This window comes from Hyperoodon ampullatus, assembly GCF_949752795.1.
Source record: "Hyperoodon ampullatus genome assembly, chromosome: 6".
In the NCBI taxonomy this organism is placed as follows: Eukaryota; Metazoa; Chordata; class Mammalia; order Artiodactyla; family Ziphiidae; genus Hyperoodon; species Hyperoodon ampullatus.
Window position 1 is genome coordinate 31,232,451 of NC_136919.1, and position 14,928 is coordinate 31,247,378.

The 14,928-nt window shown below is 36.1% G+C and overlaps 1 protein-coding gene across 2 annotated transcripts in view; it reads left to right on the forward strand.

The window, feature by feature from the left end:
* The window catches only part of FKTN (fukutin), a 55,717-nt gene extending 41,032 nt beyond the window's left edge, over positions 1–14,685 (forward strand). For both annotated transcript variants that reach the window (XM_079707181.1, XM_079707180.1), the window contains one exon: positions 14,356–14,685. In XM_079707181.1, coding sequence (XP_079563307.1) covers positions 14,356–14,569 — 214 coding nt within the window. In that variant the 3' untranslated portion in view covers positions 14,570–14,685. The remainder of the gene's footprint in view (positions 1–14,355) is intronic.
* The last annotated feature ends 243 nt before the right edge of the window (positions 14,686–14,928 follow it).

Consider the following 14,928-nt stretch of genomic DNA (forward strand, 5'->3'; position numbering starts at 1 on the left):
CCTTTAACATAGACTGAGGGCTAATCCTTAAAGGATAGTGATTGGGCTTAACAGCTACCATATTTTGTCAAATGTAAGGTGATATGCATTGTAAGATGTACCATTATTTTATGTGCTACCAAGAAAGGAAAGACACTGCCAATTATAATCTTAAGACACATGATTCAGATACAAAATTGCAGGGGGAGAGTGTCTCAATTCTGAATTAATTGATGGGCTGCAATATGTTAGATTGGCATTTTGAACATTTTTTTTTTAATACTGCCATAGTCAAACTCCTTGATGACGAAAGACAAAAATGAAGTTAGAGTAACTGAGTGCCCTTTATGATGCAGTTGGCCTGTTCAGAGTTCTGAGAGAGAGAGAACGAATGCGAAAGAGAACCCAGAGAGCAAGGGCTCTGGAATCAGGCAGACCCGGGAAGCCTCAGCTTCACCCTAATTGTGGCCTTTAGCTTTTCTGAACATTGATCGCCTCATCCATTAAATTTGAGTAGTACTACTGTGTATCAGGCACTACTATGAACATTTTTCATGTATTAACACATCTAATCCTCATAACAACCACAGATAGTCTATGAGGCACTGAGAATTTAAGTCATTTGTTCAACATCACAGCGAATAAGTCAGACAGCAGCCTGTCTCTAGAGTTCATACTTTTAATCACTGCCCCCTACTGCCTCTGTAATACACCTGACAGTATGAGGCACTTAGCGGAATGCTTAGCACTTATTATCAGTAAGTGGTGGTTACCATTGTTATTATTATTTAATATTATTAATATTATGATTGCTAATGTGATTGCTATCATTGTTGTCATTCTTGTGGTTGTTATATGACCAGTAGCATAAATTTCCCTCACCAACTAGCTGAGATTGGGGCTCCTATCATTGAATAAATTTGAGCCGTTGGGAGCATTGGGGAATGTTCTACATAGCATAGAAGAAGAATTCCAAACTTGGACTGGTTTCTCCTGAGTACTTAGACATACCCTACTGGGATCACTGAATCTATTTGAAGGCAGGGAGTCTCCGTGTAAGGTTAAACTTGTTCTGGAGGTTTGAGAGTAATCCAAACCTTTTCCTCAAAGTAATAAAGTATCCCAGTTGACCCTGATCCTGGAGCATATTCCCGAAACTCATTTATTATAAAAAATTATTTTGCTTTATGACAACAAACACCTTCATGCTGAGTAAGCTCAGATTATAAGACAGAAATTAGTAAGTTAATGAATTTGTAATTGACACTCTCACTATGGCTAGGTGAATAGGGAGCTAAGTGTTTTTGACATTTAGCTATAGTTTGTTTATTCAAATATGATAAAGATGCCAAATTTAACACATAATTTAGAGGCTTTTTTTAAAACTAGGAGATAGTGTAGCATAGAAATTAAAGGCATGGAGCCAGTCTGCTCGCTTTTGAATCCCAGCTCTCCGTTTTATCAGCTGTATTATCTGTACCTGAGTTTCCTCAAATATAAAATGGGAACAATAATAGAAATTCCTACATAGAATGGTTTTAAGAACTAAGTGAGTTAATATACAAAAAGGGTTTTGAAGATAATTAAGCATGTCCTGAGTGCTAAGTAATTATTAGCTGCTATTATTAATACTCTCTGTAGCAGTAGTATTTCTGTTCTTAGTCTTATAAAAAATTTACAGATCAGAAACCTATATAATTATCTTAGTATTAAGCTGCCACACCTATTCTTAGAGAACTCATATGAGAATGTCACCTTTGTTCTAAGAAAAGTAATTTCTGAAGCTGGTATTATAATCATGTTAGTCTTAATTTTTCTTCTAAGGCTTTCTTAGAAGGATTTCTTTCTTCTCACTGACATGATCCCATGTCAGACCTCAAAAGAACTATGCACTTCTAACCGCTACATCTCTGGCTAGAAAAGTCTTCTTTCATTGTGCTTTAACTGCTCTTTATGGTAGCAGTGTTTGGGAAGTGGAAAGTGTTCTGATTATTTAACGAGAGAAATGAGCAGTGATAGAACTGCCTGGACAGATGGTGTGAGTCTCAGATTTTCTATCATGTTACCGTAACCTTAAAAGGCAGAGAAGAGAAAAGGGGATGGTTGTGTGGAGTAGTTTCTTTGGAAGATTCCCCTAGCCATATGCCATTTTCATTCTTTTCACTACTATTTACTTTAAGGAACTGTAAAATTTTCACTACTATTGTTCCTAGAGGGAAAAATCTTTAAAGCTAGTCTAAGGGTCTTTTTACCTTTATAATATCCTACTCTTTTATTCATGTGTAGTTTATTCTGAGAAAAAGCTTAATAATAATATAGGATGCTTACCATTTTTTGAAAAGGTGGAGAGGAATGAGGAAGGAAGAGAAAAGTTTCCCCTTTCAAAACTTTATTCTGCATGCCTTCAGAATGATGTTTTTGGTCATAAGATTTAATAATAATTACAGTATTGATAGCAATGTAAAACTATAGCTACCAGGTATCAGCTACATATCAGGCACTATGATAGGTAATTTATTATTTAATCTCAGATCATCCTCACATTATCCCTGTGGGTTAGGTGTTCTCACTCCCAGTTAGTTATGAGGAAACGAAAGCCCAGAGAAGGGAAGTAACTTGTCCAAGGTTCTCTGGCCATTAATGGTAGGGCCAAGATTTAACTTCAGACCTGTTGGATTCTTAAGCCTAAATGCTTCCGTCTAAGAGTTAATAGGTTAAATGAGTTAATATATGTAGTAATGCATTTAGAACAGTACCTGCCACATAGTACTGTGTAAGTATTAGCTATGGCTGCAACTCATTACCATATTATTATTCTATTACTATTACTACTCATGTGTTGCACTGGTACAAAACACTGGACCTTCAACACAGTGGTAACCTGGATTAGTTACTCTTTGGGCAAGCATTTTCTTCCCAGGTCCCATATTTCTTCCATCTTCAATTCTTACTCTAAACCTATACTTTCAACTAAAATCTAAATTCCATTCTTAAATATTGTCTGGATTTTTAATATTTATTTTTCTTCTCCAAGTTCCAATCGCCAATAATAAACAGTGATGAATATATTAACTAGGCCTCCAGATGTGAAATTGTCATTCCAGAACTTCACAGTTCTTACAGATGCTGCCCGGATTCCTTTGGGTTATTTCTTTCCTTCACATCTGAAGCAACTGATGTAAGTAGAGGCCAGAAGTTTAAGAAGCAATAATAATGGTAATAATAAAAATTAACTTTTATTGAATATTTACTGTGTGCTTGGCACTATGCCAGGCATTTATATGCATCATCTCATTTAACCCTCATCACAAGTTTATAAGGGAGATTTACTGTCATCTCATGATATGAATGAGGAAATTAAGGCAGAGCTAAGCCTCAGACCTAGGGCCATATCACTTCAGAGCTCGTATTCTTACCCATACACAATGCTCGTGTCACCACAGTCTCTATCATATTGTTAATACTCCCTCCATGAAAGTAGCCCTTCTATTTATCGACATTGTCAGAATATTACAGCTACCTCTGTATCCTCTGATAGGAAATCTGCTACCCCTGGGGCTAGCTGTGGCTTACTTAGGCCTTCTGATATACGCAGCTTCTGCTTAGTGTATAGATCTTGAAAAAATTTGGATTTGTCCTCTGTGAGACTAGACTCATCCAAGTGTGACTCCTATATAATGTAACATTTCATTTCTGCAAAATTTATTTACTAACCGCTATGTGCTAAGGATTCTGATGTGAATATAACTTAGTTTCTGCTCTCAAGGATCTCATAATCTAGACCATGAAACAAATATTAAAGTACTCTGTCAGCAGAGTGTGATTTAAATAGGTGTTATGTATAGTTGTGATACAAATCAACTATCTAGAAGCAGCGACAAGGAAGTGTGGCATAAAAAATAGAGAAGTTTGTTAGGGAGACTTAGGAGGAATATGGAGAAAGGTCTAATAAAAGGTTTATGTAACTATTATTCTATTTAGATTATTCCCATTTATTATTAAAAAATTCTGTGAACATCTTTATATATAAAGTGAAAACTTTATTAGAGGTTGTTTCTTTGAATAGATTCCCAGAACTGGAGTTATTATTATTGTTTGATTGTGCTATTTGAGAAAAAGAGGGGTAATTGGTCAATGTTTTGATAACAGTAAGAGTATAAGATTTTACTGCTCAGTGTCTTGTTTTTCCTTTGACTCCTTAAGCCTCTTTGCAGCTGTACAGGTCTCCTCAGTCTTCTTTGTCAGCTTGCTTTATTTTACCTGCCTTTTTCCCCCCTATTTTTTAAAAATAAATTTCTAGTTTTGTGATAATTTTAGATTCACAGAAGATAATACAGATGAGTTTCTGGATACAGTCACCCAGTTTCCCCTAATGTTAACATATTGTTACCGTGGTACATTTGTCAAAACCAAGAAACCAGCCTCGGTGCATTACAGTTAACTAAAATCTAAATATTATCTGTACTTCACCAGTTTATCTAATGTCCTTTCTCTGCTCTAGGATCTAATCCTAGACACCACAGTGTATTTAGACCCCAGCCTTTCGAAACTTGATTTCAGTCCACGATTTTAAGTATGTCACTAGTAGTGCCAGGTTATTTATTAGACGTCATCCCATGTCCCAGTTCTGCCATTCAAGGGCATCTGCCATTGAGTTGCCTCCATTTTGAGGTTGCTCCTCAGTACCTCTAAATGGAAATAATCTCCCCTTCCTCTGAATTTCCATAGATTTTTCTTTTCCCTTTACCTCTCTTATGCTGTATTTGGGTACTTCTGCTGATTTTTCTGTCCTTTCTGAGTTATAGGTAGAATCAGTCCTGATAAATCTGTCAGGCTGAGTGAGACCTGAACCCTACTTGAAACTAAAACCAGGTCCTCTTAAGCACAGTTTACAGTGTTTCGTTAAGATGAAAGGGTGACACCAGATTGATGACTTGATCCAACGTAGCACCTTTGGAGAATCAAAGCCATAAAGTTAAGTCATCCCAGGTGTTTTCAGTCACTGCTTCAAAAGAAGTTAAAGACTGGTGTTGGTTGTCGAATCCCCCACTCATAGATAGACTCTCTCAGCTCTATAGATTGATACTACGCTTCCATAGTTCTAGCTCTCAAAAAACACAGTTGTCTTTTAAGTACTTACAGCTGTGAAGCTAAAAGGCAAATTTGAATAATTTCTTTAAATGAGTGCATTTAAAACATTCGCTTTTCTAAAAATGATGTCATATTTCCTACTTTATTTATACCTCCATATTTTACAACATTTAGATTATGTCTTAGGTCTCCTTAGTAACACCTCCAAACTATGGAGGGAAGAACATTGAATGCATGTTATATGGTAATTGTATTCTTATACAATATATAGAAGTGGCAGTTCTTTATATAGTGAGCTTTATTTGTTTTTTTAAGAGAAGATTACCTCAGAATGAATAAATAACGGGCCTTTCACTTATATGAAGTAAATTTGGTTTTTTAAGACTGCGATATGTTTTGTTGTTTGAATATAATTCTGTAAGAGATTCTATATGGTAGTATTCTGAGAGAAATAAAAGCAAATTTTCACTAAATGACTTCTACACAAATGTTCACAGCCGTTTTATTCATGGTAGCCAAAAAATGGAAACAACCCAAATGCCCATCTTTTGGTGACCAAATAAACAAATTATGATATGTTCAAACAGTGGAATTCTACTTAGCAACAGAGAGGAACCAACTACTAATATATGCAATAACGTGGATGAATCTCCAAAAGTTATGTTACATGGAAGAATTCAAATAGGAAGAGTAGGTACTATGTAACTGCATTTATTTGAAATTGTAAAGCAGGCAAAACCAATCAAGAATGTGAAAAGGTCATTGATCACCAGGGGCCAGGGTGGACTGACTGCATGCCTGCCAAAAAGCACAGGGAGCTTTGGGAAGCAGTGTGGTAGAAATGTTCTGTATCTTGATTTTAGTGGTCACCCAGGTATATGCACCTGTCAAAACTTAAAATGGGTGCATTTCATTATGTGTAAATTGCAGCTTGAAAAATTGATTTAAGAGTTTGAAAGAGTAAAAAATTCTGTGACTTAGAAAATTGATACTAAGAGAAAAGAGCCCAAGATCACAAGTAGAAACAGAAGGATATCTGGGACCAGAAGCCATGAATTTGATCAAGGCAGACCTAATTGCAGTGATAAACTTGGAGCCGTTTGCATCTGCTTGGACAAATTAGATAATCTGAGATCAAAATAAACGAAGCCTTTTGTATTTAGTATGAAATTTGAAATCGTAATTTAATCTCCTTTTTTTCATTATCTATTATATCCAGAAAGGAATCCTATAAAAATTGTCTGAGACAAAGCAAGCACAGCTGGAGTCTAATTACTTGTTGATGAGCTATAGATATAGTTTTTGGAAGTTATGCAGTAGAAATAAAAATGCCTTGAGGTTTTTCCCTCTGGCCTTAAAGAAAAGTCTTGTGCATGCTTTAAATGAATAGTCTTTGATATGGTCATTAAGTGTGTGCATTCAGGTGTTAAATGATAACTATCCATACGAGCTTTAATTTGTCTACTCATTGGTGATATAAATTTCTTCTACTTCACTAGTTCTGTCCTATGGAGATTGCATAGGAGAGTTTTTCAATAAGATAGATGGAATCACTCAACTTACAGTGGAAGTCAGCAGAAAACAAGGTTCAATGGGTAGAATTTTATCTTATAAAACATGTATATGCTATATGTATATTGATTATATGTTAGAAGTTTGGGACAGGATTGGCATATGGGATCTACAAAGACCTCAGAGAGACTATATTCCAGTCCAGTCTCTGAAGAGTGTTAGCCATTCCTCTATTACCCCTTTGCCTCTGTATAATCTGTGATAGGATTGTGAGAGGTTTAGTGGAAGAGATAGTTAAAAAAATACTAGTCAGCATGCTGTAACTTTGGTTTTCAAGAGTTGGTTTTTAGGGAAGATCCAGTGGTTAGGACTCCACGCTTCCACTGCAGGGGGCCCAGGTTCAGTCTCTGGTCTGGCAACTAAGACCCTGCAAGCCACATGGCATGGCCAAAAAAAAAAAAAAAAAAAAATCAAAAACAAAAGAAAACAAAGAGTTGATTTCTTAGAAACGCTTAGAAAACTATGGGCAAAATTGATGCTGATGACATATAATTAATGTGGCACAATAATTCCTCACCTTGCCATATTCCCTTTGCTCCAAACACAAATCACTGATGAATATGTCTAAAAGACATAGCTGAGCTGAAAGAGAATTAAGTAAATGATGAAGAAGGAGTATATAAAGAGAATTTCCAAATTAAAGACAGGCAAGCAGGATAAATAATAAATCTACATCTAGATACTTCTTAAGGAAACAGTAATACCAAAACCAAAAAAATTTTATAGGCTACCAGAGAAAATAGATTGTTCATAAAGGAATAGCAAATATACCTTGGCTACGATAGAGGACAGAAGATAATGGAGTAACATCTTCCAAAAGCTGAGGAGAAATAACTGTCAACTAAGAATGTTACATACAATTAAAACTAACACTCAAGAGGGAGATCAAGATAACGGCATTTGCATATGTACAAAGACTAAGAAAATTTATGTCTCACAGATCCACACTTAAAACTGTATTAAAGAACACAGAAGGAAGATATGATATATGTGAAAAAATGGTGGACACACAAATGGATAAAATATGTCAGTAAATTTGTTAGCCATTACCTGTTTACAAAAAAAAAAGACGTGTCAAAAATAAGTTGAGGAGGAGGCGATTTGTTAAGTGTTCAAGGAATAAAGTATACTAAGTCCCATGTTTAGGAAGAGGATAGAGATTCTGTATACATTTAGTCTTTATTAGAAAATGTTGTAGTGAAATATGTTTGTTGAAAAATAAACAGTAAATATTACAAACAGTAATTACTACTGGATAGAAATATTATTTAAAACTTCGAAACAAGCAGAACAAAAGATAATTTATAAACCTTTATCATTCTAAATGAAAGTAGGAAAGGTAGGGCAAAGAAAAAGTATGGTAAACTGAAAACATGTAAAAATAATCATAAAACTAGTCAGCATTGTTATAGCACTTACTATGTGTGTTAGATACTATTCTGAGCACTTTATAATCTTTTTCATTCTATGCTAACATCTCTCTGAGGTACTGCTAGTACCCTCATTTTATAAATGAGGTTAAGGCACAAAAACATTGACCAAGGTCACACATGACAATAATTGGTGAAGCCAGGATTTGAGCCAGACAGTCTGGCTCTAGAGTTCAAAATATGTCCAAATACATAATTTATTACAATAAATATTCACAGATTAAGCTAACCTACAAAAAGATAAACAGTATCAAATGAGATAGAAAACAACATTTAACTATAAAATACTTGGAAGAAGCACACCTGAAGCAAAATCACATGGGAAGGTTGAAAATTACAGGAATGGAAAAAATATACCCCAATATTATTAGCCAAAGAAAATTCTACTGTAATTTTACTATCAGACAAAATAGAATTTTATTGGGTTGCAGTGGGGGAGAATGTTAAAGGATTAAAAGGCCCACTACATAATTTTACAAAGGAACAGTTCACCAAGAAGAAATAATATTCATGACCTTTATGACTCCAACAATATAGTCTTTTTTTTTTTTTTTTTTTTTTTTTTTTTTTTTTTTTTTTTTTTTTGTGGTACGCGGGCCTCTCACTGTTGTGGCCTCTCCCGTTGCGGAGCACAGGCTCCGGATGCACAGGCTCAGCAGCCATGGCTCACGGGCCCAGCCGCTCCGCGGTATATGGGATCCTCCCAGACCGGGGCACGAACCCGTATCCCCTGCATCGGCAGGCGGACTCTCAACCACTGCGCCACCAGGGAGGCCCTATAGTCTTGAAATATATAAATTGAAAACTGATGAAATTCTGATGAATATTTGACATGTCCACAATTTTGGTGGGAGATTTTGGTATACTTTTATTTTAAAAACTGCTGGGTCAAGCAAAGAAGAAACTAGTAAAAATATGCAAGATATGGACAAAATCAACAGGCTTGATCTATTTGACATATATATATATATAAAAGTATTATATATATATATATATATATATATAAGTATTCATCCAGCAAATGGTGCATGTACATTCTTATCCACTATAAATGGAGCATTTATAAAAGTTGATCATATACTACAACATGAAGGCAATCTCAATACATTTGAAAGCATTAATAAAATTCTTGTGAGGTGTGTGTGTATGAGTGTAATTCTCCACATTAACAGATTAAAGGGAAAAAAACCCATGATTATTTCAGTAGATGGCATTGTATGACCACAATGGAATTGAATTAGAAATCAACAATTAAAAGATATCTTTAAAAAGTGTGGAAACTTTAAAATGCCCACTTTAATAACTAATGAATTAAAAAGGAGATCATGGAAATTACAAAAGTTTTAGGATTCAAATAGGATGCGGTTAAGAGGATAGAGGTAAACTTGTAGCCTTAAAAACAATAAGTATTTCAGTGGCTGATGTGAGGTACCCCGTATGGGGGCCTAGTAACCCAATTCAGACTCACCCACACCCCCCACCCCATCCTCTAAAAAGTAGGGCGGAGGGAAGCTCATCAGTGGGGCACAAGCTGAGTGCATTTAGTCACTCCATCCCATGTCCCTTGGGAAGGTCTGAGACTAGGAGAAAAAAAAAAACAAGTATGAAAGAATAGGTTTGAAAAAATTAAGCTACCAACTGAAGAGATGAAAAGAACAGCACAGTCAGTCTAAGTAAAGTGAAGGAAGGAAACCAAGAGAAGAAATTAATGAAATAAAAAACAAACAGTATCATGGGAATTCCCTGGCAGTCCAGTGGTTAGGACTCCGTGCTTTTGCTGCTGAGGGCCTGGGTTCGATCCCGAGTGAGGGAACTTAGATCCTGCAAGATATGTGTCTCTGCCACAAAAAGGAAAAAAAGAAAGAAGAACTCTCAAAGATGAACAAATCCAAATGCTAGTTCTTAAGATAACAAATTATAAAAGTAGTAAACTAAGTAGACATCTAGCAAGATTGATCCAAAACAGCTGTGTTGCACTGACTCAAAAGAAAATGCTATGGACAACTAAGACAACAGTCTAAAATGCGATATTAGATAAAATATGAAAATAACAAAATTTTAACTCAAGAAGTTCTAAATAACTTATTAAAGAAATTGAATTACTAATCAAAAATCCTCCTTTCCCCTTTTTTTCCCTACCAAAAGACCTAGAAGGTTTACAGGAAAGTTTTACCATGCCTTCACAAGATAGATTATTCCCTATATTATATATCTTATTTTGGGGAAAAAAAAAGAAAACTGCTTTAAGCAATTCATTTTATGACTGATAGCAAAACTGGACTCGGACAGTACCAAAAAAAAAATTTTAAGGGAAATTACTGTCTTAGTGAACACAGATGAAAATATCCTGAATGAAAAACAAACAAATAGTATTATGTAGTGTGTGTGTATTAGTGTAATTCTCAACACTTAAAAGATTAAAGGGAGAAAAAAGTATATGATTGTTTCAATAGATGACATTAAAAACATTTGATACATTTCATAATTAACAACAAAAGGGCTTTTAGTAAACTTGGAGTAAAGGGGATCTGAAATTTCTTTAACCTAATAAAGGGAATATGCCAAAAATCTAGAGTGAGCAATCGTATTTAATGGTAAAACTTTAGAAGCCTTTCTGTTAAAATCAGAAAAAAAATAAGAATGCATGCTGTCCCTGGTTTAATTAAGCAGTATGCTAGAGGGCTTAGGCACTGGAATAACACAAGAAAAAGAAATTAAGAATTAAAAGAAGAGACAAAATTGGTAATGAGAATAAACTTTTGTGTTGTTTTGCAGGAAATTCTTGTTTAAAAAAGCTCTGCTGTTCCGACTCTAGAGTTTAATGCAAACTTATGTTTAAAAAGGTCAGATTCAGTTGTCATTGATGATGTCTCTCTCTCACTTAGTCTAGCTAACTAATTAACAGTAAAAACAGCGTTTTTCATTTAGCAATTATGTTTTTAGGTGGTACAGTTAAACTGATGAAATTACTTTATCAAACCACCAATAAGTAGTTTTACAGATTTTAAGGATGTCTGTGAGGAAAAAAATGGTCTTCTCCAACTAACTCTTAATTCTAACTACTGCTTTTTGCAAAAATAAAAAGAAGTAGAAGTGGTATGAACTAGAAAATGAATGGAAGGATTTTGTGTGTGTGTGATAAGATCCCTTAAATTTATATTCTGATTTGGGGTTGTTTAGTCTGAATTTAAATCTGTTCACATTTTGGATCCTGTCTCAGAGCTTTAAAGTACAAACTGCTTAGGAGAACTTAATGTGGGCTTTAAAAGCTAAGGTAACATTGACTCTAATTATAGTCTTAGTCATTATTTACTGGTAACCTGGATGGGGGTACAAGGCATGTGCTGCTCTGAGTCACTCACTCCCCCCTTTTCCTCTCCACAGTCCCATTTTACAATCAGTTTTCACATTTTATTGTTTATCTTCCCTCTTCTCCTAGGAAGCTGGAATTTTCTTTTTGCTGAAAGGCTTGAAAATTATTTGGTGAAAATAAAACCACAAAGATAGTTTGGGGATGTTTTTATTTAGGAACAACAACAAAAAAAAATTAACATTTGAGTTAAATTGTCTTTGAGTAATTTTAAGATTGCTTATATATTTTAAATGTTTTGTTTTTGTTCATAAATCTCTCATTGTTCAATGAAAACTTTGAACATTTCATTTTATAAAAGCTTTTATAAAATTTGTAGTATTCTCATCCATTGTATCATCCTGGACTTACGGTTTTTCTATCTTCTCTTTGATGAGACTGTAGAGGATTATATTTAAGAGGGAAGTTTCTTGGCCTGTTACTAGATAGACCATGATTTCTGCCTCATTTCAGCTTCAGTGTGTCAACTTGATAGGATGGGACAGGTGGACATTCTGCTGACCGGCATCTTGATCGGGGAGGGTGGAGGCTGATGATGGATGGTTATGCCTCACGACAAAATAAGCAAGTCCATGAATATGAGTGTGCGGAGTAAAATTGGGACCAGCAGATGGTGGAGCTGTGCTGTATCCTATTTCTTCCTCAGCTTTGAGATTTGCTGTGGCCTTCTCTTCACAGAAGCCAGCTGGTATTGTCTATTAACTGCCAGCACCTATTGGTTTGTGTAGAAGGGACTTGTTGCTTTCTTTAGAAATGTTCAGCCTCTCATTTTCATCTGTGGCTTTATGTTCATCTGGTGGTAAAATAATATTCAAAAGCAAAATATCTGAGAACTGACCTTTCCTTGGAGAACATCCCAGTTAGATCCCATTTCTATAATCTGATTACACTTTGACATCTGGTTTTTCTCTGTTCCTTTTTTCTTTAATCCTCTGATATTTTAAATTTCTTTAATCTCTGCTATTGCCACTTTAAATCTCATTACTGAAGGTTCTTGCCATGTTGTGAAGAGAAGAAACATTTCTCAGAAAGCAACAACACAGAATATAACACTAAAATATAAACTTAAATCTAATGAACCTGCTAGTTTTAACTTTCTTTTGTAATATATAGAATTTCATTTACTGATCCAAAGTACCTTTAAGAAACATGGGTTTTTTTTAGTATAATTTCTGAAACTTACTAATTGAAATAATTCTGCTATAAGTTGAGTTAAATTCATTATAACTAGTGGGCTAGCTTAGAGATATTCTTTTACATTTGAGATGAAAAAAGAAAGAAAGGCCAAAAAAAAAAAAAAAAAAAGGTGGGTTCACATGAGGTATGGAAGCAAGGGAGAAGCCTGGGAGAGCATCTTGGAGTTGCGCTTGCTCTGTTTCCCTGGAAAATCCGTGCTGTGAAGGAAAAGAAGATTCACCTTACACATGTGATGCTTATTTTGGTTTTCTTTAGTTAGGTTCTTTTAGTAGCAGTTTGGATTTGATGGAGATTTAATGATGTGTAGCCTATTAAAAATAAGCAAGAAAGAAGTAAGTTTGAGGCTGAGAACAGAAATTAAAAAGGGGAGGTGATAAAATAAAAGGCAGAGCAGGAAGAAGGTGGTTTGTATAACTGTTTCCTTTAAGAGAAGTATTGTTGGGCCTCCCTGGTGGCGCAGTGGTTGAGAGTCCGCCTGCCGATGCAGGGGATACGGGTTCGTGCCCCGGTCTGGGAGGATCCCATATGCCGCGGAGCGGCTGGGCCCGTGAGCCATGGCTGCTGAGCCTGCGCATCCGGAGCCTGTGCTCCGCAACGGGAGAGGCCACAACAGTGAGAGGCCCGCATACCACAAAAAAAAAAAAAAAAAAAAAAAAAAAAAAAAAAAAGAGAAGTATTGTTGAAGTACAGTACATCCAAGCATTAGATCTCTATTCCTGCATCTGAGGAGGGGGTGGGGTGTGAAGCTTTGCTCAAAAAGCCAGCATATAGTGGGTCTTACCATGTTCACGTATTGTGGTATGAAATTCTTACTACTGTGCGAGTTAGGAAAGGAGTTTGAGAAATATCCTGACTGATCCTGGGAATTTCTCCTTCAGCTATCTAAGGTCATCAAAAGCCATCTGGGACCACAGTTGAAACCCAGGAGATAGGAATTAACATATCCTCTCACAAACACACAAGCATTTATAATGCTATTGCTGGAGAATGTCATATATTGCCAGGATTGATTCAGGTTCTCTGGCTAACTAGGAGGGTTTTGTTTCCTCTCTCACTGCTATACATGCCTCCCTCCATGTATTACGAATTCCAAGTATTAGAAGTGTAGTCAAAAAGAATATTTATATATTTATCAGTATTTAAGGAATGGCCACAACCAAATCCAAGCACTTCCCCAGGGTTTTCTGACCTCTATCATTTTCCTCCATCTTTTGGCAACTTTTTGCTTTGACTTCATTCTCAGACCGGCTGTCCCTGCTAACAGCAAAGGTGGCCACTAGCAGTGCTCAGTTTCCATCCTACAGCTTAGAAACCTCAGCAAAAGAACACTTCTTCCCCTGATAGTTCCAAAAGAAATTCTAAGGCTGATTTTCATTTGCCTAATTTGTATAAATTTCCATCCCTGACCCAATCACTATAATTTTCTGGTTAGGCCTGAGTCTTTTTTACCCATCTCTGGGGCCTAGGGGTTGGGTCAGCCCTTCCTGAACCATATGGACTGGGAATAGGGGAGATAAATTGGGGTGCTATTGCCATTAGAAGAAGAAAGAGATACTGGACAGTCAGAAACAGCAAAAGGTCCCCTGTGTCTATCCCCAAAACTATTTAGTGGAAGAGGACTGTCCTTTAGCCAAGAGTACACTAGTTGTGGGTTCTTTGGCTAAAACTTCTGCTGTTGGAGCCTAACGCCTCTCCACATTGCCTGTTTTGCCACAGATACCTGTTTCCCAAGTTTACACTGTGCTGGACCGAGTTTGTAGACATGAAGATTCGTGTGCCCTGTGAAACCATCGAGTACATCGAAGCCAACTATGGTAAGACCTGGAAGGTTCCTGTGAGGACATGGGACTGGAAGCGCTCTCCCCACAATGTGCAGCCCAATGGAGTCTGGCCCGTTTCTGAGTGGGATGAGGTTATCCAGTTGTACTGACACAGTAGGTTGAAATGGTAGAATTCCCCTCCTGCACAAAAGGGAGATGACTGTTTAAAAAGATATGTGTCTATTTGTCAAACATAAGTAGGAGCCATAAAAAATGACAAGTTTGAAGATACAGAGAGAGTCCTAACTCCTGAGCCAACTGATTTAATTCTCTCATTTTACATTTATTAAAGAGTCTCCATGTACCAGGTACAATGCTAGGTTACAGTGGAGAAGCAGAGATGAGTGAGACAGATGCCTGGCTCTTTTCCCCCTACCTTTGGTAAGCACCCCAATTTTCCTTTGAGGGAAACACCCTCACCCTTTGAAGAGCTTATATAGAGTATGATATGTTCTGTAAGTGCTTTCAA